We start from the raw sequence: 27,204 nt of genomic DNA on the forward strand, positions 1-27,204 counted from the left end.
CTAGAGGGCACTGTGGTATTTAGCCACTTTGACCTCTTGAAGTACCAGGGAAGGTCTTGAACTGAGCAATGTCAGAAAGGTTGAAGAAATGTTGAAAGGGGACATTTTTTTCTCATGGTAACATCCAATTTTTATATTTCTAAAATTACTGAAAAAATACATAATACATAGAAAAGTTAATTTCATAAGAATATAAAGCCCATTTGGCAATTTTCAAAGACATGTCACCTCAGATCTGATTGGGGGGAAATGCATCCCCATAATCCTGAGATTTAAATTCTGGAGGCTGGGACTCAATTTGCACATAACCACAATTATAGTCAGTTTTTCCTTCTACATATGTTCAAGGTTCCTGTACTAACTAGAGGTAATTTCACTGCATAACATGCAGGCAAGCAAGCAAGAGCCAGGTTTGAAACAATTTATGATATCCGGGCTCCTTTGACATGTATTAGCATATACCTGGTTTCTTTAACATACACTTTGTTTTTCCAAAACCACAAACATAGTTGCTGGAATTTCATGTGGAAGTGCTTAAGGGGCTGAAAGTTAACACCTTTGTGATCCATGCAGCCTCACGGTGGCTATTAAACAAAAGCCTCTTTGTCGGGGGCTTTCTTGAAATGTTTTCTTAACATGTTCCAAGTAGTTTTAGGCAGGGAACTAAAGTAAACAAGATGTTACCATGATAAAAACACTTGTGAAAACATTACAGAGCACACTTAGTAGTTTCTTTCACATAAAACTCTTCACAGTTTTGAAAAGTAAAATTCACAGAAGAAAAAATTTTAAAAGTGAATTACCAGTGAAATGTCTTCTACTGTCTACAGCCCTCGACCTGTGTGAAAGGGTCAAAGTTCCATCTCTGGGCATTTTCTTTCAACGTTTCTCTGTGTGTCTTCTATTACAGCACATACAAAATTTATTTTGGCTTTCATAAATTACATACATCTGACTAACATGCAAAGGAATTTTTGTTTTGTTTGGTTTTTCTTTGCATGGAGCTTTTCTCCGTGAGAAATAACTAAAAGGGAAAAATAATCTCTTCACATGGATACTAAACAAGGATACAAATTATACTTTTACTGGATGCTATACAAATGACCACCCCCAAAAAACCCCTAGGAGGCTGGGGATGCAGCTCAGCAATAGAGTGCTTGCACACCACCTGTGAGGCCTGGGGCTCAATCCCCACCACAGCAAAAAGAAGAAAAGAAGATGAAGAAGAAAAACAGGGGAGATGGAGATATTTCTCCCAAGAATGTAAGAGTGCCTGGTATTCCTTAAACTACAAGCTGGTACGATTTTATATTCGCATGGTCAGAATTTCACATTCAAATCCACTTAGCCAAAGCATACTAGGAAGGGAAGAACTACAAATTATAAACCTACATTTTTACTGGTAAAGACTCTCTCTTCAAACTTGTTTGAAAGGAAAAAAAACACTGACTCTATTAGGAAGATGATGGAGTAACTCCAAGGAGCTTCACCTCTGGGGATGATACTGGGCTTGTTTTTGCTTTCCTGTTATGGGAGGATTCCAAGCAATGCAGGGCTCGGGGATTTCATTAGAGTTAGCACGAGCACCTGCTGGTATCAGTTAGAGCTAACAAACACAGCAGTCACATGATAACTCATGGGTGATGGATTTAAAAAAAAAGAAGAAGAGGAAGAAAAGAAACTCAAACACTAAAACTGCAACTTGTTTTGAGAAAAAACAGGGACATAAACACATACAATAGCCTGGGTATCTGGTGATTCTGATAAAGCCTCTTTGTGGGCTGTGAGGGAAAGACAACAGCCTAGTTATTTGTACAGTGTTTATCTCCAAAATCAAGGGCCCTGTGGTATAGCTCACCTTGGGAACAAACACTGCAGCATGATCACAGAAAAGTGTCAAATCTCTGGTTTTCATGTACCAACACAGTTATGATATTTCTTCCTCAGGAGGGAAAAGACAATGTGCCTTGTTTTTAGACCTATTGAGTTCCCCTTTCTTTCTTCAACACCTCTCTCTGTTAACAGTGGCACTTAATTGTTAGATGGGTATTTTATCCTGAATAATTAGTCTTGGCCTTTGTGATAGTTACATCTTACTATCTGGAGCAATAAAAGACCAGAAAACAGTTACAAGGCTAAGTCACTTTCCTTTCTGCTATGGATCCCAAAAACCAAGTGGAAGAACCGAAGACCAAGGAAGCAATAAAACCCCTGTGACTGGTAAATGAAATGACAGGGTATGACATGCATGTGTATTCCTCCTAAACATGAATAAACTCAGGGGCTTCATGAATCCAAACTAACATTAACCCAAGACAGTAACATCCAAAGACTGCAAGAAACATTTCCCAGCTAAAAATAAGGGTGACACCAAACATATGACCCTAGGTTAGAGGTCAGCAAACTGTGGTTCAAGGGATACAGCCACACTCCTGTGTCATGGAGGGTCTATGCTTGCTTTCGAGTTACAGCAGCAGAGGTGAGTGGCTGTAACAGACACTGTATGGCCTGCAAAGCCTGAAATATTTACTATTGTCTATAAAGGAAAAAATTTGCCATTCCCTGCTCTGACGGTTTTCACTGTGTGGGACTTTATACCAGATATTTATGATGAGAAAAGCTATTTTAAAAAAGTCTCTTCTGACACATTAATGCTTTGTGTAGTCACACCCTCTTCTCTAAATACAAGGTCAAAAGTTTTTGGATATTTAAAATTACTGCTCCCATTAAAAATATACTTAGGTGTCTGGGGATTTAGCTCAGTGGCACTGCACCTCCCTTGCAAGGTCCTGAGTTTGATCTCCGGTACTGGGGAAAAGAAAAAAGAAATACACACACACACACACACACACACACACACACATTTTATATTTATATATATATATATATATTTTAGTGTTGGGAGTGTAGCTCAGTGGTAGAGCAGGTGTCTAGCATGCAGGAGGTCCTGGTTTCATTCTGTAGCACCATGAAAACAAACAAACTTAGGTAGATGAGAAGTGTTAACATTTTTACAGTGCCTAGTATAGGATCAGTGGATTATATGAGCACCTTTTAATTCTAATAACCTATTCATGTCCTAAACTATATGTGCTGATACTAAGGCTCAGAGAAGCTATGTAACTAGCTCAAAGAACACTTTAATGGTAATAAGTAACTTCACTCCTCAATCTGCCTTTCTCTGAAACTTTTCTTTACATCCACTACCTTAGGTAGAAAACAAATCACTAGTGAAAAGAGGGCAGTATAGTACAGCAGTTAAGAACAGGTTCTCTCGGGGCTAGGGATTTAGCTCAGTGGTTTTGGTGCCTGCCGTGCAAGCACAAGGTCCCAAGTTTGATCCCCGGTACCAAAAAAAAAAAAAAAAAAAAAAAAAGAACAGGTTCTCTGAAACTAGACTCTGAAAACTTGAGTTTGGCTCTTGACACCACCTTTTACCAGGTGTGTGACTCTGGGTAAATCACTTACCCTATCTGTGCCTTAGTTTTCTTAACTGTTGGCAACCCCCCCCCTACAATAGCACCATAGTAAGGTGACTGTGAGGATTAAGTAAATTAATATATGTGAGAAACTTGGAACTGTGTTTCATCATTCAATGTCATTTAATTATAAACTATTATTACAGTAAAGTAAAATCAGGGGATTATAAAACAGGTGAAAAAAATGTATGAAGCAAAACCTCAAAGCAACATTTCATTTTGTTAAGTAAGAATCCAAGCACAATGAGCTATTCCTGCTATGTCATAAATCACTTCTAAACTGGATGACATGGCACACATCTGTAATCCCAAAATTCTGGGAGACTGAGGCAGAGGATTACAAGCTCAAGCCCAACCTGGGCAACTTAGCAAGTTAGAGAGACTCTGTCTCATAATAAATAATAAGAAAGGGCTGGGTATCTAGCTCAGTGGGAAAGCCCTGGGTTCAGTTCCCAACACTTGAATGAATAAATAACTTTTAAACACAGAGCTATAACTGAAGAGTAGACCCAGCAAGAAGAGCTTTTGGAATCTAACAACCCAGCATTTTGAGAAGAAATATTTAAATAAAAGTTATCATTCTCTGATAATAATGACCACATAGTGATATTACTGGAAGAAGCCATGTGGTTTATACTGTATCTGAACCACAAGAAATTCAGTAGCTTCTTTCAATCCAAATCAAGGGAAAAACAAATTGGTTTTATGAAAGCCAATCTGATGTCCCTTTAGGACGAAGCAGACACGTGGGAGATGTCAATCTATGAGATGGCTAACTTATGTTCACTGTATTAGACGACATCCTGATATGTGAAGACAACTCTGAATTTCTAAGCTTTAAAAATCATGCTACAGAGGAAAAATGAGAACCTGAATTTTTTATAGACTACCAATCAATGTGTAACTCAGCAAAGTGCCAAGAAAATACTGAGTTCTACAGGTTCTTTCCTCCACTTACTCAGCATTTGCTCTCCCTTTCCTTGGAATGAAGTCTCTCACCCAGGAGCCCAAGGGGGGAGGGTTGACATGTTATGCAAGCCTGGCAATGTCTCCATGACTGGCTCAAAACTAGAACACATGACTCAATCTTAACCAGTAACACTCTGCCAATGGCTCTTTCTAGAAATATGGGAAAGCGAGAGATACTGTGGAACTGGGGTATGTACCTCTGTCCTCTTCAGTTCCACTTGGAAAGGGTCCAAGTAAGAAGGGAACAAAGAGGAAACTACAGCTGACGGACAAATCACTTCTCCAACATTAAGCATCTAGATCCAGCTATGCCTGAAGCTAGCTAAACCACTGGACTTTGTTTGCAGGAGCCAATAATCATCCCTTACCTTTTTTGTTTGTTTGCTTAAGCCAATTCATGGTAGATTTATATAGCTTTCAAACAAAATTCTTATGAATAATATATTCAGAACAAATAAGTGCTAGGAAATAACCAAACTTTTGTTCTGCTAGTCGACAGTGGGAATTCCAATTCCACTGAGCAAACAGGAACTGAGAATTTGTCACACCATGTGCAAAACCACAGTAAATAACTGACAGGTGGTTTCCAATATAGGACCCAGACTTACAATATCCTAAGAGCAGAACAGGCCAGTTTGGGGTTCTTTCTGGGGGTGGGGAATGAAGTCAGTGCTAGAGCATGCTAGGCACATGTTCTACTACTGAGCTACATACATGGCCCCTTTAAAATTTTATTGTGAAACACGGTCTCACTAAGTTGTCAAGGCTGGTCTCAGACTTGCAATCCTCCTGCTTCAGCCTCCTGAATATCTTGGATTACAGGTGTGGGTTACCACACCAGCTGATAGGCTTTTTTTTTCAGAGGAATCAAGTCCAGGCCCCAATTCCAATAATCTTTAGACTATTTTCTTTACTACTCAAAGTAACTTGAAATTAACGTCTTCCCTCGATCTGGAAATCAATCCCTCAATCCTCGCCCCCCATATATATGTCCTTGTCAGGGCATGTAATAAGTGACCTATGACCTCAGAACTATTACAGTAGAGATAGTTTGACCATAAGTGAAATTTTTAAATGGGTCAAACTTGGAAACTGGCTTTTCCCTGATTCTTCAGTTGATACATGTCATGCACAGCAATGACAGCAATTTACAGTTAAACAGATTTCATAAAAATAAATATTTACAAATGTTTACCAGCTCTTCTATAGATAAATCACATTACCTAGCGTTGGTGCAGAAGAACTCAAAATGTAAAAGTAGTTTCTACCCAGTTCGTTATCTCTTGTTAATAAATACAATTTAGACAAAGATTCCTTAATGAATAATTCATACAGAAAACAAAGAATAACACTAATCTGAATGTTAAAGATCATTGCTGAATTTAAAATAAAGCATCTCAGCTCTTTCTTGACCAATTTTGGATATTTCCTTAAAAAAATTTTAGCTCTTAAATTTTCATTGACAATAGAATGCTCCTAGAACACAATATTCAAGCTAGGAAACTATGAAACAGATTCATAAGCTTCTGTGCATTAATCAAAAACCTATATTCACCAAAACTGCTTGCAGGTAACATTAGATACATCTCTAAGCGTAGCTTTATTACAATATTTGTATCCAGGTCCATAAAGATAGATATTGAGATTATTCTAACTACATAAAGACCACACACAAAGGAGAACTACACATATATCAGCCCACCCATTTCCCTGGAGCTAGAATGAGAAAGTGAGCTTCAGGGAAAGGATCCTCAGCACCAACTTTGTAAATTATTATGTAGCCAGAGATATAGAAGTTATACACATGCATACATTGGGTTATATAAGAGGTATCACATATAGTACATTCAGTCCATAGGTTAATGATTCAACATTTTAAATATATGTATGTGGTATCAGAAATACAGGGAAGTTCTGTTTAAACTTTTTAAACTACAGGCTGACATAGGTAAGGGAAACATTAAGATGTAGTTTGAGGGTTCACTTCAGTTATGAGAAAATTAGCATATCATCTACTGCTTAGAGACTTTCATCATTGTGATAGGTTCAAAGGGGATAACCCAGGATTTTGTCAGACTTTAACTGTAGAAATTAAGCTTCCTGCATTCTCCTCATAAGGACAAGAATCTAAATAAAAGTCAATAGAGAAAGGTAAGAATGTAATTAATAGCTTTTCCTCACCATTCCTTTCTTGGGTTTAAAACAAAGGGGCTCAACCACTGAGCTGAACCAATTTTATAGTTAGAGATAGTGCGTACATCATTTACTTAATATATATGGACATGAATAAAAGCAAAAACCAAATTATTTTAAGTCATTGTTGTTTAATCACTGTCACTCTGGAAAGTGGGTACACACAGGTTTTTACTAAAGGTCTTACTGCCTTCAGGGGTAAGCCTCTTTTCCTTTAAGGTGTAGCCCTTGACAAAATTTGGAACTATTCTCATAAAAGTGTAGAGGCCTTGTGACTTAGAGGCCTTGCCGAAAGGGGTGGTGTGAAACACTGTACCAGAAAGGAATTCGGTGAGCAAAATCATGAGCAGCAGAAGGTGATGGCTATGTAAAGGGGATGACAAAATAGAACACTTCTTACTTCAGAAATGATGGGAAATCTTCACACACTGCTTCACAGCCTGGCCACTTGCATACGCCATGTCCGTAGAGAGGATGGCTATGGGGGTGCTCCTCATGGGACATACTGAAAAGAAAAACACAAACAGGCAATGAACGTGCTGCCAAGAACCATCCCACCAAGCAGGACAGAAACGCAAGAGGAGCCCTCAGGCCCACATGTGGGCAGGACAAATCTCTCATTGTCACTGCCCATGGAATTTACTAATTAATTCACCATTATTATTTGAAAGCAAGAGCTAAATTGTAAGAGCTAGAATTATGTTCTCAACACATTTAGGTATTAATTACCTAAACATTAGAAATGTATCTCTATGTATGAAAAGTGTTTAACAGGTTTCTGTTCCAGGCAAAGCTCTGTGCTCAGACAGCAACAAATTCCTTAAAAAGCTACAACTGGGCCAGGGATTTAGTTCAGTGGTTCCGCCGCCTGCCTCCTCACAAGCGCAAGGTCCTGAGTTCGATCCCCAGTACCAACCCCCCCCCGCCAAAAAGCTACAACTTATTTTATCTACATAATAAAAATTACAAATTTCTACTTGATTTTGGGATTCTTCTGCTTTGTTTTCTACCCAGAATACGATACACTGTTTCTTCCCCTCATCCTCTGAAACTGCTTTCACATAATTGTATATTTTTTCATAAGTTAATGTTATCCACCAAAGTATAGGATAATTAAGCAGTAATTTAGAAAGATAGTAACAAAACAATTTAGCAAGAAAAATATATCCAAGTAGATTGTTAACTGGAAAAAAAAAAAAGCTAATAGTGACAGGAACTTTACATTCCTCATATTACTCAACAAAAGTGAGAGAAAACTTGGTGTGGGCAGGAAGGGGTTAATGATTCAGTGGGGCTCCAATCAATGTGTAATGATTTGACTACACAGATCCAAGTCATGGGATGCTTTGATCCGTGCTGTGTGTGGTGCTTGGGGAAGAGGCTCTGTTGCACTCCACGATGAACCATACTCTGAAATATTTTCTCTTAGGTCTCTGCATCCAGACAAATTATTTTTCCAGTCATTTCCATAGCCTTAGCTTCCAGTGAACAGAACTGTAAAGCTAACACTGAGACTTCTGCTTCATACTCAAGCACACTCCCTTCACAGGGAAGGCTTACTGTCAACTTACTCTGCTGTCTCTGCCTGCCTTAGAACTTCAGGCACGGTGCATTATGAAAACATACACACACACACACACACACACACACACACACACACACACACACACACGCCCGCCTGTATTTTATATTACCACTGGGTTGCATATTCATATATTTTATTGATTCTTAGAGCATATGCACACAAATGCCACTTGCCCCTGACTTATTACATAATTAATCCACAGTGAACACATTAGGAACGCTTAAAATAAGGGGCATTTACAGTAAAACTATTCTCATAGAATTACACCTTACCAAAGACGATTAGGTTCCCCTATGACATTTAAATGATTCTGTTGGAAATCTAATATAATTTGAAAATAATGATGAGCTTTTTTGCCCTAAAATAGTAAATACTGTACATGAACTCAAACCCAAAATGAAATAAAACAGAAAAATAACTTGTGAAAGTACTAGAAGGTGCCTCTCTTGCAAGAAAAGAATAAAACCAGTGATCAAAGGCAGCAATAGTGAGATTGATAAAGCCCAATGGTAAAAGGATATTCTCTCATCAGTTAAGGAGTAAGACTCCATTGGATCCAAGGAAATAAGTTATTTGTGTTTGTGAGTGAATAAAGCAGATGTGATATAAAAATACAATTTTTAAAAACTACTGACAGTATTAGAAAAGACAATACTTTTTTTTTTTTTTTTGGTACCAGGGATCGAACTATGGACCTTGAGCTTGAGGGGCAGGTGGTGGCAACACTGAGCTAAATCCCTGGCCCTCAAGACAGTATTTTTAACAGTACTAGAATTCTCACACATTCTGAGAGGTGAGAAAGTCATTTAAAAAAAATATCTTTCAAAACCTTTCAACTGACAAAAGAAAAAAAAAATACCCTAACCTTATATTATTTTCTTTAGCAACTTCAAATTGTTTTAAGTATTCTCATAATAAATATTGTTATGACAGAAAACACTGAAAAGGAAAACTGCCCTAACATACACATAAAAACATGTACTTTTGACACATTAATGCATTAAGATTTATATTATTCTTTTACATTTAATATTTGTAAATAATTCTTCATGCTATCAGTTTGTCCACAAAAACCTTATTTGATGATGACTAAGTCTATCATCTTAGCTCTAATTATTTGCCCAAATTTATCTAGCTATTCCTCTATTTTGTACATTGCAATTCCCTTCATGTTTCTTGTAAGTATAAGTAATGTTAGATGTAAAATCTATCATGCTAAGCATCTCCTACACAACCACCAATTTCTGCCAGAAGATATACTCAGAGAAATAGAATCACCTGATTAATGCATACTAGATTTAAAATTCACTATGAATATTGTTATTAAGTTGCTGTTGAGAAATGCTGCTTGCCAAGTGCACAGTTAGCTCTTGCATTTTGTGGGATTCTTCAATTTGGAGGCCAGGAGCCTCAACTAGTTAGGATACAAAATTATTGCTAGTTAACAATTGCAAATGGTAACTTTAAGGTGGTTCTTGGGTTAAGCTGGGTAGCTGGGTATTCAGAAAATAATACATATTCAGTAGAGGAATTTGTGACTAGAAATGCAACAGTATATCATTTAATATGATCTTTGCTCTCCCCTCTCCTAATTTTGTTTCTCATAAAATATCCAAGCCTTGCGTAAAAACTACTCTTCTCTAAGAGTTTAATTCTAGTGCAACTTGGTGTCATTAATTCAAAAGACAGGTGACAACTCACTTGGACCTCAGAAGGACAACTGGTTATATCTAAAGCCTAAAGATGTACAACCCTTCACACACAAGTATGCATTTACATATCAGAAGATCTCTTGAAAACTTTACCACAAAAAGATAACATGCTCTTATTTTTAAAAATAAAGAAAGTGACGCCCTGTCTCATCTATCCCACCCTAGATACTACTTAGAACATCTTGGCTTATTATTACTGCTCTGCATGTTCCCACTCACAGATTATTTTCAACAATGGAAACAAACTACATATACTGTTTTACCTGCATGTCATATTTCTTGTATAACCCTATACTATTAATATTGTATGCCCTGCAACGAATTGTCTGGCTTTGGAAGGAAAGAAAGACTGGTGGCAATGCTCTGATAGAGTCTAGAAAGACAAGGAACTGACAGCTGTCACCTCTGGGGAGGGGTTCTGGGAGCCAGAGGTGGCAAGGAAATGACTTATACCCCTATCAACTTTTGTATCTTGAAAGTTTTTGTGTACCGTAGGAATTTTCTGACATGCAAGTGTTAACTTTTTGTACACAGTGTACGTGAATACAGTAGAAAAGAATGAGGTACTATGCAGGACTTATTTTCAGCCTGCCATTTGCTGTGCCAGTGGTGAAGCAAAAGTCATGTGCCTGCCGCATGTGTGGCTGAGCCTCGCTTCTGCTTCTGGCCATCCAGTCATTTGGGATGAAGCGCCATCACAGAACCCAGCTGCACCTCTGAATGGGAGCTTTTCTGCTTCATCAAAGAAGTCGAACAAGATTTATGTTCTTACTGCCTTTTGGCTTGGGCCAAAAAAGCACAAGGGAAGTACAAACTGAGGAAAATAATGTTTTTTAACTTGAATTAACTTAGAAATCTGTATACAGAATGAATAATAGTCAGCAAATGATGCTCAGAAGAGCTGATGGTAAGATAAAGCTGTGCACCTGATGGTTTAAATGAACTGTTTAGGGGACAACTCACTAGTGTGCAAAGTAAGACATCTAAAGGGCTGCCGAGGTCAGAGACAAAGATGTGTTTGGCTTTTAAGAGATTTCAATGTGTTTGCCTCAAAATTAAACTTCTAAAAACTTAGGGTCAATTGTTTAATAAAGTGTTTTTTACTATAAGCTCCCAAGTTGAATATTCCCAGGGGCAGCGACTGCTTATTCATCTACATAATATTCCCTACCTCCCACAAAGCATAGGCTCAATAAATGTTAGGTAGATTTATGAATGAACAGACAATAAATATATTGTTCTATTTAATTTCAGTGTGGATATACATGTAATTAATGTTTGCTTTTTAAAAAATATTCTTGTACGTAAAGACCAGAATTATGTAACGCCACAAGAGAGAATACTGTTAAGATACTTTCTATTACATAATTTTACACTGAATATATGAAACAAGAGACATGCATTCGATAAGAGCCAGTTGATTTAAATTTGTCTTGATATGTAAAAATTAAATATAATTTTAATCTGAGACTAGTGATAGCATTTCAGATTAGAATCATCTTGCAATGGAAAGCATAATTACATATAAATATATAATAATTCTTGACACTGCATAATACTAATAAATACAATATATATTCAGTATGATGTGACGGTGTTGTTCTCAATGACATTTTCATAGGATATTTTCGTTCTATTTATTCTTTCTATACTGAAATATACCAGCCAGAGTCTTTTACTTCCACAATGATCTTGGCCTTAGAGCAAATTTTATATAATGGTTAGGGTTCCTCACTGGTGTCTTCCCTGTTACATTCCCAAGTTCACTACCTACACTTGAAACTACAATTATTAAATTAACCTGTTAAAAGGACAACCTCTCAATTCTGAATCTGAAGTCCTCAATGATGCTTATGCTATTAGTCCTATAAACTAATTTCTTCTGTGGTAACCAAGAGAAGAGGAATCTTCGAAGGAAATGAACAGGACCTTGTTATATCCCAAGACATTTCCTGCCAGCTTAAATGCCAATTTTCCTTCACCTGTAGGCACATTCTTGTGTCTATCTTCTATGTCTTTTGCCAATTTGTTTTTTCTCCTCTCCAATTTTGACTGTTTTTCTCCTCTTTAAATTTCTGACTCATCTGTAGTAAAAGATTATATCTCTGCCTAACCACAAATGCCTCCCCCAAATCATGCCAAAATTATAAAGTATATTTTATCTCATTAAATAAATTAAGGGAGACTCTATTGGTCATTCTCCAATCACTCAAAATTGTGGAATATATATTTAAGTTCCACTGAATTATACTTCATGTATCAGACAGTAAATACACATGTGATTTATAATTCAATGGTTTGAATATCATAGAGTTGTGTAACCATTGCCACAATCTGAGAACACTTTTATCTCCCTGAAAAGAAATTTTGAGCCCATTAGCAGTTACGCCCCATTTCTTCCCAACATCTAGCTCCTGCCACTCACTAATCTATACTCTGTCTCCAGAGATTGGCCTATTCCTGATACACCATCTAAAGGGAATCAGCCAATGTATTTTCTTTTGTGTTGGCTTCTTTCACTTAGCATAATGTTTTGGAGGTTCATTTATCCATACTGTAATATGTGTTAGTACTCTATTCTTTTTTCTTTTTCTCTTACCAGAGATCGAACTCAGGACCTTGTGCTTGAGAGGCAGGTGGCAGCACCACTGAGCTAAATCCCCAGCACTCTATTCTTTTTTGTGGCTGAATACTATTGTGTTATACATACACAGCACATTTTGTTTATCCCTGCTGATGGACATCTGGGTTGTGGCCATATTTTGACTACTGTTAATAGTGCTGCTATGAATGTGTATGTAATGTACATGTTTGAGTACATTTTTAATTCTTCCAGGACTATTTAGAAGTAGAATTGTTGGGTCATGTGATAATTCTATAGTGAATAGTTTGAGGAATTCTCAGACTACTTTCGAAAGTAATTGCATCATTTTATATTTTGACTCCTACTGTCTTCAAGATTCTACTTTCTCCATATCTTTGCCTACACTTGTTGTTATCAGCATTTAATTTAGTCATCTTCATGGCTAGGAAGTAGTACCTCACTGTCCTTTCAATTTACATTTCCCTAATAATTAACAATGTTAAATGTATTTTCATACGCTTATTAGCCATTTGTACATTTTCTGTAGAGAAACATCCTTTTCAAATATTTTGCTTATTTTTAAATTGAGCTTTTTATTGTTGAGTTTCAAGAATGAATATATATACATATAATTTTTCTGGATATAACTTATCAGATATATGATTTACTGTATAAATATTCACTTCCATTTTGTGGGTCATTTTTCACTTTCTTGATGATGTGCTTTAAAGTACAAAAGTTTTTAATTTTGATGAAGTCTATCTATTTTTCTTTGGTTTCTTGTGCTTTTATGTCACATCTGAAAAAACCTGCCTAATCCAAGGTAATGAAGATATATTCCTACACTTTTTCCTAAGATTTTTAGTTTTATCTCTCACATTTAGGCTTCTGTTACTTGCTGGGTTGATTTCAGTATATTATGTCAGGTAAGGGTCCAATTTTATTAATTTGAATGTTGTTCCATTACCATTTGATGAACAAACTACTCTATACTCAATGAATAGCGTGGTAACTTGGTTAAAAATCAATTTTAACATAAATGCCATGTTAGAACATTTTTAAAAAATCTCATTTCCTCTAGATTTTGCCCCCACATAATGTTTATCATTCTGAAAAGATTTAAAAAATTACATTAAACTATAAAATAACTTTTAAGGTCTGATGGGAGAGGACAGATAAATTTTTAGTATAAATAAAACCTTAGTAGCTAAACTTTTTAAAGAATGAGTGTCAGGGACAACTGTTTCCTAGATTCTATTGATCCTCTGTGTGTTGAAAAAAAAATCTCAATATATTGTGTAGAGTTTTCTGCTTACCACAGCAATGGAGTACAACTACCTTCAGGTGAAGGACAGTACTCTTTCTACATAGGCAGCAGCAGTGCTAATAATCAGGAACCCTGCAAGTCATTCAACTGCTCTGCCCTCCATTTTCTCAGTTGAAAACTGAAGGGAACCACACAAGAGCTCCTCCCAGTGGTAAAGCCTCCCCCAAGCTTCTGCCAAGGATATGCAGCCGAGACAGGCAGAAATGGCATATCTGGTTAATGAAAAGTGAACACAAGCAGGTGCTTAACGAGTAAGAGTTAAAGGAATTCATGAGATCTATGCCTTCCAGTAAGGAGGAATGGTGTCCTCACTGCTGCTGGCTGCTGTTCTCCTCAAACGCATTCTCCAACGAAGGGCAAATGCACCACAAAGTATGACTAAATCATATCCCACCTCCTTTGACTTAGAAGCTGTACTGGCTCACCCCCTTTCCCATTGACGACTATTTTCATTCCCACCATTTAGGACTTTCATCCAACCAGGTAACATTTATGGAACTCTGACCCTGTGGTAAACGCTCAGGATACTAAGGATGAAGATCGCTCTGGTAAAAACCACCTCTGTTTCTCTACTGCTGTTTGTTATCTCTCCAGACTGTTGTTCTCGTGCCCATATGCACATGCTGCTTTATATCACCCAATAACACTGTAAGCTGCAGAACCTTCCCCTCTCAAGTCCGTCACAGCCTCTTGATTTTGTCTGGACAGAGACAGACTGCTCATTCCCAGCCAAAACATTAATTAAACTGGATGCCTCAAGTTTCCAGAAGGCGTTCTCTTGATTTCAAGTTTCACAACCATTACAGTAATAAAAAGTGTCTTACACTAAACCACGATCATAACGTGGGCAAATGTCAGTAAAAGCCGCTATTATTTTAAAGCTTTTTCATTTACTCATTTAATTCTTTAATGACTACTTATCAAGAATAATCCTATGTTTTCTTTTTTCTCTTTCTACTTGTTAGTTCATATTTCCCTGCCTGCTACTTTGCTACCATGTCCTACATTCAATGAGACTATAAGTTTCATACTAGGGATTTTGTAGGTTTGTATATGGGAATATAAATTTGACTTGAGAACATTCCAATTGTAAAACTGTATCTGAAAATATAATCAGATTTCAGTTTTAAAACTACATTTTCAAAAACTAAGTGATACCCAACATGTATGAAATGTACAGTAAATCATCGTGAATGAAACATGCTCAGCCACATAAAATGATACCAACTGGATCAGACAGCCCTGGAACCTGATCACAAATGACCTTATAAATAGAATAAGTGTAGAGTCACAACTTTAAAACAGATGAGTCCTTAAATTACTAGCATGATTTTCCATTTCATTTCAGAGTTCCTTCTTGTGACTACTTCATACTATCTTTCTAACTCCTCAAAGTCAGCTGCAAGTTCAATCATAGCCTCTTGAAGACATAAAACACCAACTCTGATACTGTAGCATCAAGAGGAAAGATCAAATGAGATGTTGGGAACATGCTGGGAAAATGACCTCTCTCCTTAGCAGTCACAGGAAACACTTCTAGAATAGAAGGGGTGCTTATTTTGCTCCAAAGAACTGGGAGACAAAGAGACATCCCATTTCTTGCACAATGCCTTAGTTTCTGCTTTTCATTCACTGCAGGGAAAAAAAAAACCCTATGTGTTTATTAATCAGGCTTCCCAAAGTAAGCTGACAATGGGTTCTATAATCCTACCACAAAGAGAAGGGTGTTTTATTAAAGGCCATTAATGGGCGTACCTACCATGAATAAAGATGGAGTCCTCTACAAACTGTAACAAACACACACACTTTTCTCTCTTTCTCTCTCATGCAGGGAATCCTTGACTCTCCTTCCCCAGAATGCTCATCATCTCAATTTTCTGCTGCTTTTCAAATCATGTTTAATTAGAGGATTTCACATTCCCTTGTGATATGATATTCATGAGTAAAACTTGCAATTGGAGTGACTGTGAATTAGTCTATTATGTGCCAGATTTGTGCTTTTAAACAATGATGAAGATTATTGTTATTACCTGCTCTCAATATTGTGCCTTGAGATGTGAGGACTACCTTAACTAACTTTACATCTGAAATACAATACCATTTCTGTCCAGGGTGTTTTCCCCCTTTCTTTCTTGAATTGTAAATTATCCTGAAAGAAATGCAGGGCAGCCTTTCTTTAATGGTCCTCAGGACAGAGGCCACTCCTTGGTGGGCTGGATGAGTTTGAGTGGTATATGAATTCCCTCAATGTATTAGTTATGGATTCATTCACATGCATACTGGAAAAATTTTGACCAGTCATGGTTGCTCAATAGTAACTTCTTATGAAATCTAAGTTAGTGTATTTAAAGAAATACTAAGTAAATAATAGTAGTAAGTAGATGCAGATATGCTAGAAACTGAGGATGGCAAGAGAAGGACTCAAAGAATATTGATGGGTCTATAAGAACCAAGCTAGAGCTACGGACATACAACCTTCCCTGCCCACTGCTGTTCCTACAATAGTGCTTCTCAAACCTGATTATGAGTATAAACTGCCTGGAGACCATTCTAACATGCAGATTCTGATTCATTAATTCCCGGGTGGGGCCCTAGACTATACATGCTGAAAGATCCTGGGAAATTCCTCATCTTTATCTGCCTTAGAAATTATGATTGTACTTGAAGATGCACTGGTGAAGTATACTTTTAATGAACTGTGGATTGGTTTCAAAGCAAGGTGGAGGGGGTAAGAACTACAACCTCATAAAAATATATGCAGGACCGATGTCATTTAATAATTATAGATATAGATATTGGGAGTAGGGAGAAAATGATCAAATAAAGGAGGGGAGGAGGAAGGAAGGAAGGGAAAAGGAAAAAAGAATAGAAGGAAAAATGGAAACAAAGTTTTTATAAATAATAAGAAAGGTCGAAGGAAGGGGGGATGGGCAAAAAAGGAAGAATCAAAATATAATATGTATAGGTACAAATTCCCTATGATGAATGTGATCATTATGTCTATCAAAAGTGTACCAGGCCAGGGATTTCACTCAGTGGTGCATCACCTGCCTTGCTTGCGCAAGGTCCTGAGTTTGATCCCCGGAAAAAAAAAAAAGTGTACCAATAAAAATAATTTTAAAAAAGAATACCACAGGAAAAGAATTATATACAAAGATAGGCATGGTGGTTTACATGCCTGAAACCCCAGCACTCTAGGAGGCAGAGGCAAGGGTGTCACAAATTTTAAGCTCAGCCTGGGCAACTTGGCAAGACCCTGTCTAAAAATAAAAAATAAAAACCCTAAACCCTAAGTGCTGGGGATGCAGCTCAATACAAAGGCCCAGGTTTTAACCCCCAGTACTACAAATTATACACACATGGCTCGGGTTTGGTTTTAAGAAAATATGTAACAAACCAGGAAAAGCTGAAATAAGTTAGAACAGGGGAAAGGTCATTTTATGTTTACCAAATTTACATTACCAGTGAACTGTTGGGTAATTTGACCAGTGAAAAATGTTTGCCAGATATTAAAACAATTAGGAATATTCTAGAGTAAAGAGTTGAATCAGTGGGTTTGGGAATATCTGACAACTTCACAGTCTCAAAACTCTAGGTCTGCTGTAGGTATGCTCTGAGCCTGTGTCCCATCTTTGGGCCTGGAAATAGAGGATGCATATGCAGAAAGGTAGAGTTGTGAATCCATGTTTTAGGAAGGGAAGTGATTGTCTTTGATTTTCCATGAAAACAGTTTGATCCACTCAACAGAGTATGTGCTCAGTCAAGGTCCTTTCCCTCTGCAAAATGTTGGAATCCTATCAAAATATCCCAACATGTGATGTGCACACACACACACACACACAGGTAATCTGCAGGATGTTAAATGGGGCAAGAATGCATATTTTTAAAGACTTACAGATTTAATTTGTATCAGGTAAAAATATATTTGGCATAGTCAACCTCTGATTTTTCAGATGTCATTCTGTAGGATGAGACTGATTCTATATTAACTAAAAAGTGACTTGCTTTAAAGAAGTTCCACAAATAATCATAAAAGCATAAATGGTAAACCTATGGCAATGGGATATCTCTTCAAATGACTTAAGTTTGGGAAACATACACCTCCAGGAGATCCAGCCTGTAGCTAGATGAACTCTCTACATTGACATAGATCCAGCAGCAAGTCTGAAGAGACACTTTCATTTGACTTTTCAATGGAGAAGAGCCTCCAGGTCATCCTAGACTTCTGGGGCAAAGACCCGCAAAGGTCCCAACAGCATAGCATAATGCAATTCAGAACTTGTTATTCAGGATCTAGGTGCGTCCCATGTGTAGGCTGTCCAGGTGACTTTACCAATGGTGAGACCCTAACGCTGGACAGCATGATAAATAGTAGGCAGTTACTTTCATCACCAACCATATCTCCTATGTGCCCCATCTCCTTTCCCAGCTATACTGGGCCAAATACGTCATCTTAATTCTCAGAAGCTAGGAGAATGTGAGTGAGTAGGACAATAAAGCAGACAATTGGAGCTAGAGACCCTGAAGCTGGTTGCTGCATTCAGAACACAATGCAATCGCCCACACAGTACAGGTGATGACAAAGGCAGAGTGCCTACGTTTGCAAGGTGATGAGTGAAGGAATAAATACAGGAAAAGGGTAAGAAGCAGCACAGCTCCAGCTTTTGTTCTGGATACCAGCAAGGGCTATTCTGAGTTGGTAACTAAAAGTTTACCACTGCAGCATCGACACTAGCATCTCACTAAGAAAACAGAATGCTTTCCAAAGAGTGGTGTAAGCAACTGTGTCAATACAGACAGAGGCACCACTATAACACCATTAGCCAGGCATTCTCATTATGTCCACGCAAGTGTGTTTGCACTGTTGAGTCACAAGTTCTATGTGGAACCTTGTCCTTATGTTAAGGAACAAACAATACCTACAGAAATTGAACAGTGTAAATAAAATTTCCAATATTAATCCTAATTTCATCCCCCACCTCCACAATACTCTATGTAAATCAACGCAAGACTTTCAAGAGTTACATCATCCTCCTGAAGCAAAAGAATCATGTACAAGGGCCAGATAAGAAAACAGAAGATGAAGGGATAAGTGAGCTAAAGAGACAAAGCCACTGGCTCAGAACCATTGGGCTTTCACATTTCCTTTAGAATCATTCCCTACTTTGTGTTATTATTTTTGATTCTCTGTAACACAAGGTGCTTCATTAATATCTTCTGGGTTAAACTCTTTCTTAGCTTCAATTCAGCAGGTTTTCAAGGACACCTATTTTGTCATATGTACCGTATGTACCCTACTGGGTTCCTAGGTCACAGCCTTCAAGCTGGGATACATACAATCCACAATAACATTAAAATTTCTATATGAACGTGTTAATAATATGCATATATATGTATACATATTTCTCACCCCTCTTTGCCTTGAATTTCTTTAGAACAACCATATATTAAAAAATAGTAGGGATGCATTTTTCAAACTTTTTGTACTGATGGGGGTGAACAATCAAATATGTTTGGACATCACTGTCATCAATTGTGACTGATCAGGTTCTGAACTCTGTGCAATTCTCCCGCTGGGCAGAGAACAGTAACTGAGCAGATGACCAGAACATGAAGTGCTACACTATTTGATCTGGACCTCTGTATTAGCAAGAGCCCAGCTGCTGAAATGAACAGAATGAGAGCAGAAAATCAAAGCATACACACAAAAAAGAAAAAATTAAAAGAAAAAAAGTTAGAAAGACAAAACCAGAGAACTTACACATGACTTAAAGGCCAATGTGGACATAGTTTGCATTAGGCTATAGTTTTCAGAAAATTTTTTAAAATGACAACTCTTGGGATTGAAATCTAGATTTCCCTAATCAATCATAATTTGGATCACCTTTCTGTCCCTTTAGACTTTAGAAGGGGATGAATGCCCTAATTTAAGAACAGCAGTTGGTTCTCAAAGTCCCATGGAACTTGCTGAAGACACATGTTCATGGACTTGACCCTGGCTTACTGAACTGGAAACACTAAAGGCAGGACCCAGCAACTTGTACTCCAGCCAGTCCTCTAGGCCATTCTGATGCAAGTTTATGACTGAGATACACTCTTACCAGGAACATAACTATTCTCTCCTTGTTTGAAGCATGCATGGGTAGTGACAAAGGCTATCAGGAACTCTTACACACATGGGGATAAAGAACTCACAGTGAGTTCTCATTCACTGATGTATCACTTTCTTCTGAACATTTCATTTAGCCTATGCAGTGAAATGAGACACCTACCAATAGTTATGCTGGATGGTGGAGTACATAGACTGGGGAAATAACACTTTTCCTTCATGGAGCTCAGCATGTTAAAGAATTTCACATGAAGAGTGTGTGTGTGTGTGTGTGTGTGTGTGTGTGTGTGTGAGAGAGAGAGAGAGAGAGAGAGAAAGGGAGAGAGGGAGAGATCCACTATAATATGCCACTAGAGGTTATTTTAAACAAGTTGTATATTGAATCCTATTTAGCTACACACAATCACTGCAATTATTACTCTCCATTGCAAGGTACCTGTTTGTATTTCTCCCCTTTGGCTATATTCTGAGTTTCCTTGGTGGGAAGAAGTCATCTTTAATTCCCAGAAACTGAACAGTTAGAATAAATGTGTCTTGATTTGTTATTAAATATATTTCCTAATAATTAACAATAAAAATGAGTATCTACTAAGTCCCAGCAACTGAAACATATTAACTCATTTAATCCTCATGGTTCAAACTATGAGGCACACCCAAACCAAATAAGTAGCTGGACTGCATTTCACAGCACAGCTACACAACTCAGCCACCCTCATACTAAATAAAGAATGGGTCAAGCAGCAACAAAACATGTTCTAATGTTGCCTCTGCCCCTCTGCCCCAGGGCTTTTGCTTCTGTTGTGCCCTTAGCCAGGAGGGCTATTTTCTTTCCTGTTCATGTCTGTTCAAGGGTCACCAAGAGGCTTTGCCAGACCAACCTGCCCAAACAGTAACCTTAGACCCACACAGTAACAGCTCTTTCACTGCCTTTTTTTCCACTCTAGAACTTAACTCCCATTGCATAATTTTGCGTTTGGCTGTCCTTCTCTTCCACAGACTTGGTCTGGGAGGCTTACAACTGTAACACTCAGAGCCTACAACAACAATATGCGGTTAATGCTTGGCATGCTTTGTTGAATAGAGACATAGAAGCTCTTTCCCGGACTTCTGTTCTACCTAGGAATACATTTTTGTGTAAACTCAGAATAAGTTCCCATTTATCCTTATTCAGTTTCTTTTTATTTCTGTCTGCACCATTGTCTAATTTATTCAAACGCCACTGGATTATTCCAGCTCTTGGTGTCAATTTTTTTCTAATTAAAGTAAACTGCCATTTATTTCTCACACTGATCTTTAACACAAGACATCTTGTTCTTGTCGTAAATATGATTCATATGGAAAAATGTGAGTTGATATAGGGGCTCATATGTATCAGAATGTTTCCATTAATAGATACCAAAGTAGCAACATAACCATAGTTGCCTGTCTACTTCTTAAATCAATGGTTATAAGGTCGGTGGAGTATTACCCTTTTGGAATATAGAATCATCTGAATTCCACTGGTTAGAAAATGACCCCTTGAAAGCAAATACCACAACACAAACACTTTAAGTCTCTCTTTCTTCTTGCCATTATATTGCACCAAACTCTTTCAACATTCATGGTCAAAATGTAAAACACTAAACAAAAGATCTTTCAAAGTAATTGAAGTATTTTCTAAAAAAGACAGAGAAAGAGAGAGAGAAATAAAGAAGAAAAAGAAAGATAGATCTGCCTGCCAATAGACTAATTTCCTTGAAGACTATAAAAGGAATGAAATGTGAAGGTCATAAAAGTATGTCTATTTGTTTAGGAGAGCAGGTAGTATAAATGTCATCAGCCACAGTTACTATGGGGTCTGTTTGTTTACCAAACAAGAACACAAATAGTTACACAAAAGCAGAACAACATTTGGGTACAGTGTATAAATGGAGAAGCCCCAGCCTATAAATCCTCCAAAGTTCCTTTTAAGATGTCCCTACTTTCCACCTTACTCACTGGGGTGGGTGGGGGCTACTAGGGATCGAACTCAGGACCTTGCACTTGAGAGGCAGGTGGCTGAACCACTGAGCTAAATCCCTGGCCATCCCTTTGTACTTCTAACACCTCCATGGAATGTCTTACATGTAGATTTCTGAGGCTAAAATGATTCTGTTTCCCATTTCCCTTTTTTCATTTTAGGACTAAAAAAAAATTAGCCTTACAATCCATAAAGAACAATGAAAATACTTTCACAACTGAAAGTGAAAAATTAAAAAAAAAAAGAAAGAAAAGGGAGACGGGCTGGGAGGCGCAGAGAGCCAGGCACACAGACAGACACACACACTCCCACTGCCAACAACAAAAAAACAGTTAATAGAAGAGTTCTAGGACCAGCATGCAGCCTTCAAGCTGAGTTATCCCTTGAATTGCCTGGAAAGGTCCGTGTATATGTGTGTTTTTAACTGACTTTCTATAAACCTATATACTTAATGTGCCAGAATTATACCCACTGGGTTAACTACGTGCTTCTAAGACTAAAGGAGGGACAGAAAGAAACCAGCAATGCTATATGATCACATTTCTTCTTAGATCAGTGTGTGCATGTTGCAACTCAGATCTACAAGGAAACACACTGTACAAGGAGGTGGCCATGAGGAAAAACAGATTCCACACTACACTGACCACAGTCCTCACCCTCCACAGTCCCAGCTCCTTTCTGTGAATGGGGCAGATTGCCATATGGATGAAGAGACTGAACAAGCTGTACAACTCTTGGCGACATGTGCCTAGGGGATTGTCCCATATTAACACCACCTGGGCTGTGGCAATTGTGCTGTGTATGTGTGGTGGCACCCAGGAGCCCATCAGGATGTTATTTTTGAGTACACACAAAAAGGAAAATTACAGTTCAGAGAATTCTCTGGCTAGCATATCTGTTGCTCAATTCCCAAAATAGTTTCCCAAAGGAACGGTTATCTACTTTATTCACACGGGCAGAAGTGACAAGCTGGAACACATATTAACAATTTCCCTTTGTGAGCTCCCACTATTGTTTTAATGACGAGAATATACTTTATAATATACTTAGGGCTTTACTGATTACAAAAGAGGGTGGAATAAAGAACTTTAGGAATGCTGTACATATGTAATGCACTCATTTGCATTACCCTAGGAGCCAGGCAGCAGAGCACTAGCTCTCTTGGAAAGACCTACAGAGCCAGGCCAGAGGGTAAGACCTGTGCAAAAAACAGTGCAAGAAAGAACAGGATGAAAGTGTGCTGCAAAAAAGCATCTTGGGAAATCTTGGAAAACAGCAACACGACATTCATTTAAGTCTTCAGCATTGGTCTTTCCCCATTTGGCCCCCTTACTGGCTTAAGAACATGGGACTTTTAGTTGTCATTTACACAAAAACAGAGTAAAACTAGGATCTTTCCAAACTACATGGTCTTTGGGATGGAGACTCCTGGCTTCCTTTCCTACTTCTGGATGCCTCTAATATCCACCAAAGAAAATTTCTATTCATCTGATCCAACTAGTAAAGGTGTACATTTTAACAGGAACCTTTTATGACGATAAAAGAGTGAAACCCAGTACAACAAGCAATGCCAAGAGTTCCCCAAAGGCTGTTTCTCACCCTTCCTTGGACGTTAATGCTTTCCTTCACACTCTTGCTTTACAATAAATCATAATGCATGTTTTGGGGAGGGATCCAAAGCCCTTCCACCCACATGCAAAAACCTACAAAATGGCAAGGTGCCATCAAGGGGACTGGTAGAAAACCATGAGAAGCAGTAGCTCATCAGAAAAGAATGCCTCCAAGATCAAATAAAAAGGGCGTGAACAACATGAAACAGCCTATTGTGAGGATTCATATTACAGACCAGTGATGGTGAATCTTTTACAGAGGAGTGCCCAAACGCAACCCCAACCCACTACTTTCTGCAGAGTGCCATTACTGCCATTAAACGTGAATACTGAGGATTTAGTTTAGAAAAAACAACTCATACAATAACATCTTTTGTCTTAAAACAACACATGAGCCATAGGTTTGCCATCACGTTACAGACCATCCCAGGGGGAAAAAAATGAAAAAAAAAATTAACCAAATTTAGGAGACAAAATGAAATGATTCTTCAGACCAATGATGTCATTTTATTAGAAAGCATTTATCATTTAAGCACAATAAACAGGAAAAGATTTATAGAGTCTAATGATGCAGTTATGGTAAAAAGCACTTTATTGAAGTAAGCTACAACAGCTGTTAGCGAATAATGGCTGTTTTTTTCTTTTAATCACCCCACAAAACGAACAGTCAAGAAAACTCATAAACCTTTCCCTTATGGCATGGCAATATTTTAAAGATTTTTCTCCCCTTGCCCTACCTGCCTGCATGAATGACAGGTAGTGACATGGTACCATGTCACACTTCCCTGAGAGACTCCTTCCTCTTCCTTATGCAACTGCTTATAATCAATGGCACGACAGACCACAGTTGTTCAGATTATGGTGGCTGCCAAACACCTAACAGCATATTGGGGTACAAAATGTCAATTAGGGTCTAGGTGCTTCTACTTGACACGAAAAAGAGCATTATTTGCCCTAAATAGGTTACTTCTCTGAAGATAGACAAGAGATGGGAGATGTTGCCACCTATATTTTAGGCCTCTACAGTTCACCATGACCACTTCTTGCCCCCATACCTGACAAGACATGCTCAGCTTCCTTTTCACATTCTCCATGACTCCTCCTTTCCCAGGTCTAGCCTCCAGACATTCCTCCTCACAGAATGGTAAGGGAAAAGAAAGAAGTAGCAACAGCGAATTTCCTGGGGCTTTGTCCCAATTATGGCTGAACAGACAGGTCTTGTAGTAGGCTACAACCGCTGGAGGATATGGCCTGGTTTTGATCCCTGAGCTTTACCCATTTACCCACCAGAGATTCTAGTCAGTTTTAGACTGGAGCCAACACGGTCCTGATGAGCAGTGGCCCCTCAACTAGGGGACTACAAAAATATGACAACCACCTAAGTGCCTGAAGATCAGGAAGACATTTGGATCTAGTCCTCACACAGTTAGTAGCTATCAGTGTGACTTCTGCAAGGTACAAAATCTTTCTGGGCCTCAGCTGTACCATTTGTATAAAGGAGACAATAAGCTATAGGATTCTTACGGGGATGAAATGGGAAAATAAGTTTCAAACCCTATGTCAAGTTCTTTGTATGTTGGGTCTCACACAAAGTATTTGTTACATAAATGTCAGCAGCTTATCATCATCACCATATGCCAGTTTCTGATTTCCCAGAGGAAAAAATAACCTTAAAGAGGTTATCCCACCTGCCTGTCACTAAACCAAGGAACAAACCCTAAGTCAAGTATTATATTAGCTCGAGGACAGGGAGTCAGGGGGCTAGTCCTTTTGCCAGTGCTACTTCTACTTAAGGCTTCCATGAGCATGGCAAGCCACTTCTTTTGTGGACTGTGTCTGAGAGGTTAATCAAAATGGGGGAGGGGGGTTTGATTCTTTCCAACAATGTCACAATCCAGGTGAACTGAATATGTTTGCTGCCTTATTTAAGCTTGAATGTGTAAACCAACCCCCCTGGGCATTTTCTTACCAATCTAATTCAGTTAAGTCTGGGTGGGGCCTGAGACCTGGAGTTTCTCACAAGCATCTACATCATGTCATGGCAAACCTGCTGCTCTACAGCCTTTGGGTAGCAAGAACCTAGGGTGTGTATGACAAATACAACTTCCCATACACTATCTAGGACCAAAGAAATCCAAGTATTAATTTGAGAAGCCTCGGAGGCAGCACATTTAATAAACACCCACCAACAATACCATTGGGAAATTTGAGAAACAGTGGTCTGAGGATTAAGGTCAGGAGCCAGCTAGCAAGGTGTGGTGCCACACACTGTAATTCAGCACTCTGAGAGGCTGAGGCAGAAGGATTTCAAGTTGAAGCCCACTTGTACAATTTATCAACTTAGCAAGAACTTGTCTTAGAGTAAAAAAATAAAAAGGGCTGAGGATGTAGCTCACCGCAAAAGGCCCTACATTCAATCCCCAACCTCCAGTACTACCAAAAGAAAAAAGAAAAGAAAGAAAAGAAAGGAATCAGCAAAATTTGTCCAAAATATGGCCAGGGGGTAAATACTTTTGTTTTTACAGACCATATGACTTCTGCTGCCACTACTCCAGCTTGCCATTGCACTGTAAAAGTAGTCACAATGTATCAATCATGTACACACCTGTGTCCCAATAAAACTTTATTTACAAAAGTAAGCAGTGGGCCAGATTTGGCTACTGAGTCATGGTGTGCTAATCTCTTTTAGAGATCATTTAAATGCCTCAACAGGTACTGGTAGGATGTGTGGTAAAAATCTTCAAGACAACCTGGGATAATTAGACTTCATGTTCTTCAAAATGTCCTAATGAAAAAAGGATCTCAGATAGCTAGTTTTCTCAGTGATTCAAATCAAAAGAAATATAAAACAAATTACTATTTGGTTTTTGACAAACAAGAAAATTGAAATAAGGAAAATTGGTTCAGAATAACAGGAACTAGAATTTGCTGCTGAAGTTTGAGGCTCTGCAGGCCTAAATATCACTTTGAGGATAGTCAAAAGGGTTTGCGTATCTAGAACGGTCCTGAAAACAAACTTCTTAAATTTTATCAATAAACCAAGAACACTAACATTTATTCATCAATATAGAATTTTGTTAAAGAAAAAAAGAATTAAAATACCAAGCATGTCCACATCTCAAAGTTCCTTGTTTTTTAAAAATATCAGGGCCCATAAACACAAATATTATTGTTATATAGTCAGATACATGGCAATATGTCAAGAGGACAGAAATCAAAACCAGACACTGTGTATCAAATGCAAGTGTTCAAAAGTAAACTAGCCAAGCAAAAACTTAGGAGTTCTATGGAGGGAGCTGCCAACTGTAGACTGCAGAGAATGCAGACAACTGGAATATACAGGGCTATGTCCATAAACAGGAATGAGAAGGAAAGAAGGACTGACTAACGGCAGGACAGACCTCACAGTGAAAAAGTCCTGGTTTGGGTCACCTGTTTCTGACAACAATAGAATGGCCTCAAAGAAAGCAGTGGCTGCACAACCACATTCTTTGCAGAGTTTATAGAAACCTCTTTCACCATGTGCTTCAGAAAGCATTGGAACAAATATTTAGAAGAGATATGAACTGGAGAAATGTTCAAGTTATAAATATCTAATAATGATTGAACTGAAGGAAAGAAGGTGAGGAGGATCAGA

At 38.1% G+C, this 27,204-nt stretch overlaps 1 protein-coding gene across 13 annotated transcripts in view; it reads right to left on the bottom strand.

The window, feature by feature from the left end:
- Positions 1-27,204, bottom strand: part of Foxp1 (forkhead box P1) — a 471,410-nt gene that overhangs the window by 47,956 nt on the left and 396,250 nt on the right. For all 13 annotated transcript variants that reach the window (XM_087181343.1, XM_087181341.1, XM_087181338.1 and 10 more), the window contains one exon: positions 7,042-7,146. In XM_087181343.1, coding sequence (XP_087037469.1) covers positions 7,042-7,146 — 105 coding nt within the window. The remainder of the gene's footprint in view (positions 1-7,041; positions 7,147-27,204) is intronic.

The sequence above is a fragment of the Heterocephalus glaber genome, unplaced genomic scaffold, assembly GCF_053883595.1.
Source record: "Heterocephalus glaber isolate CG9 unplaced genomic scaffold, H.glaber_assembly_v1.0 deba00001472, whole genome shotgun sequence".
NCBI classification, from domain to species: domain Eukaryota; kingdom Metazoa; phylum Chordata; class Mammalia; order Rodentia; family Bathyergidae; genus Heterocephalus; species Heterocephalus glaber.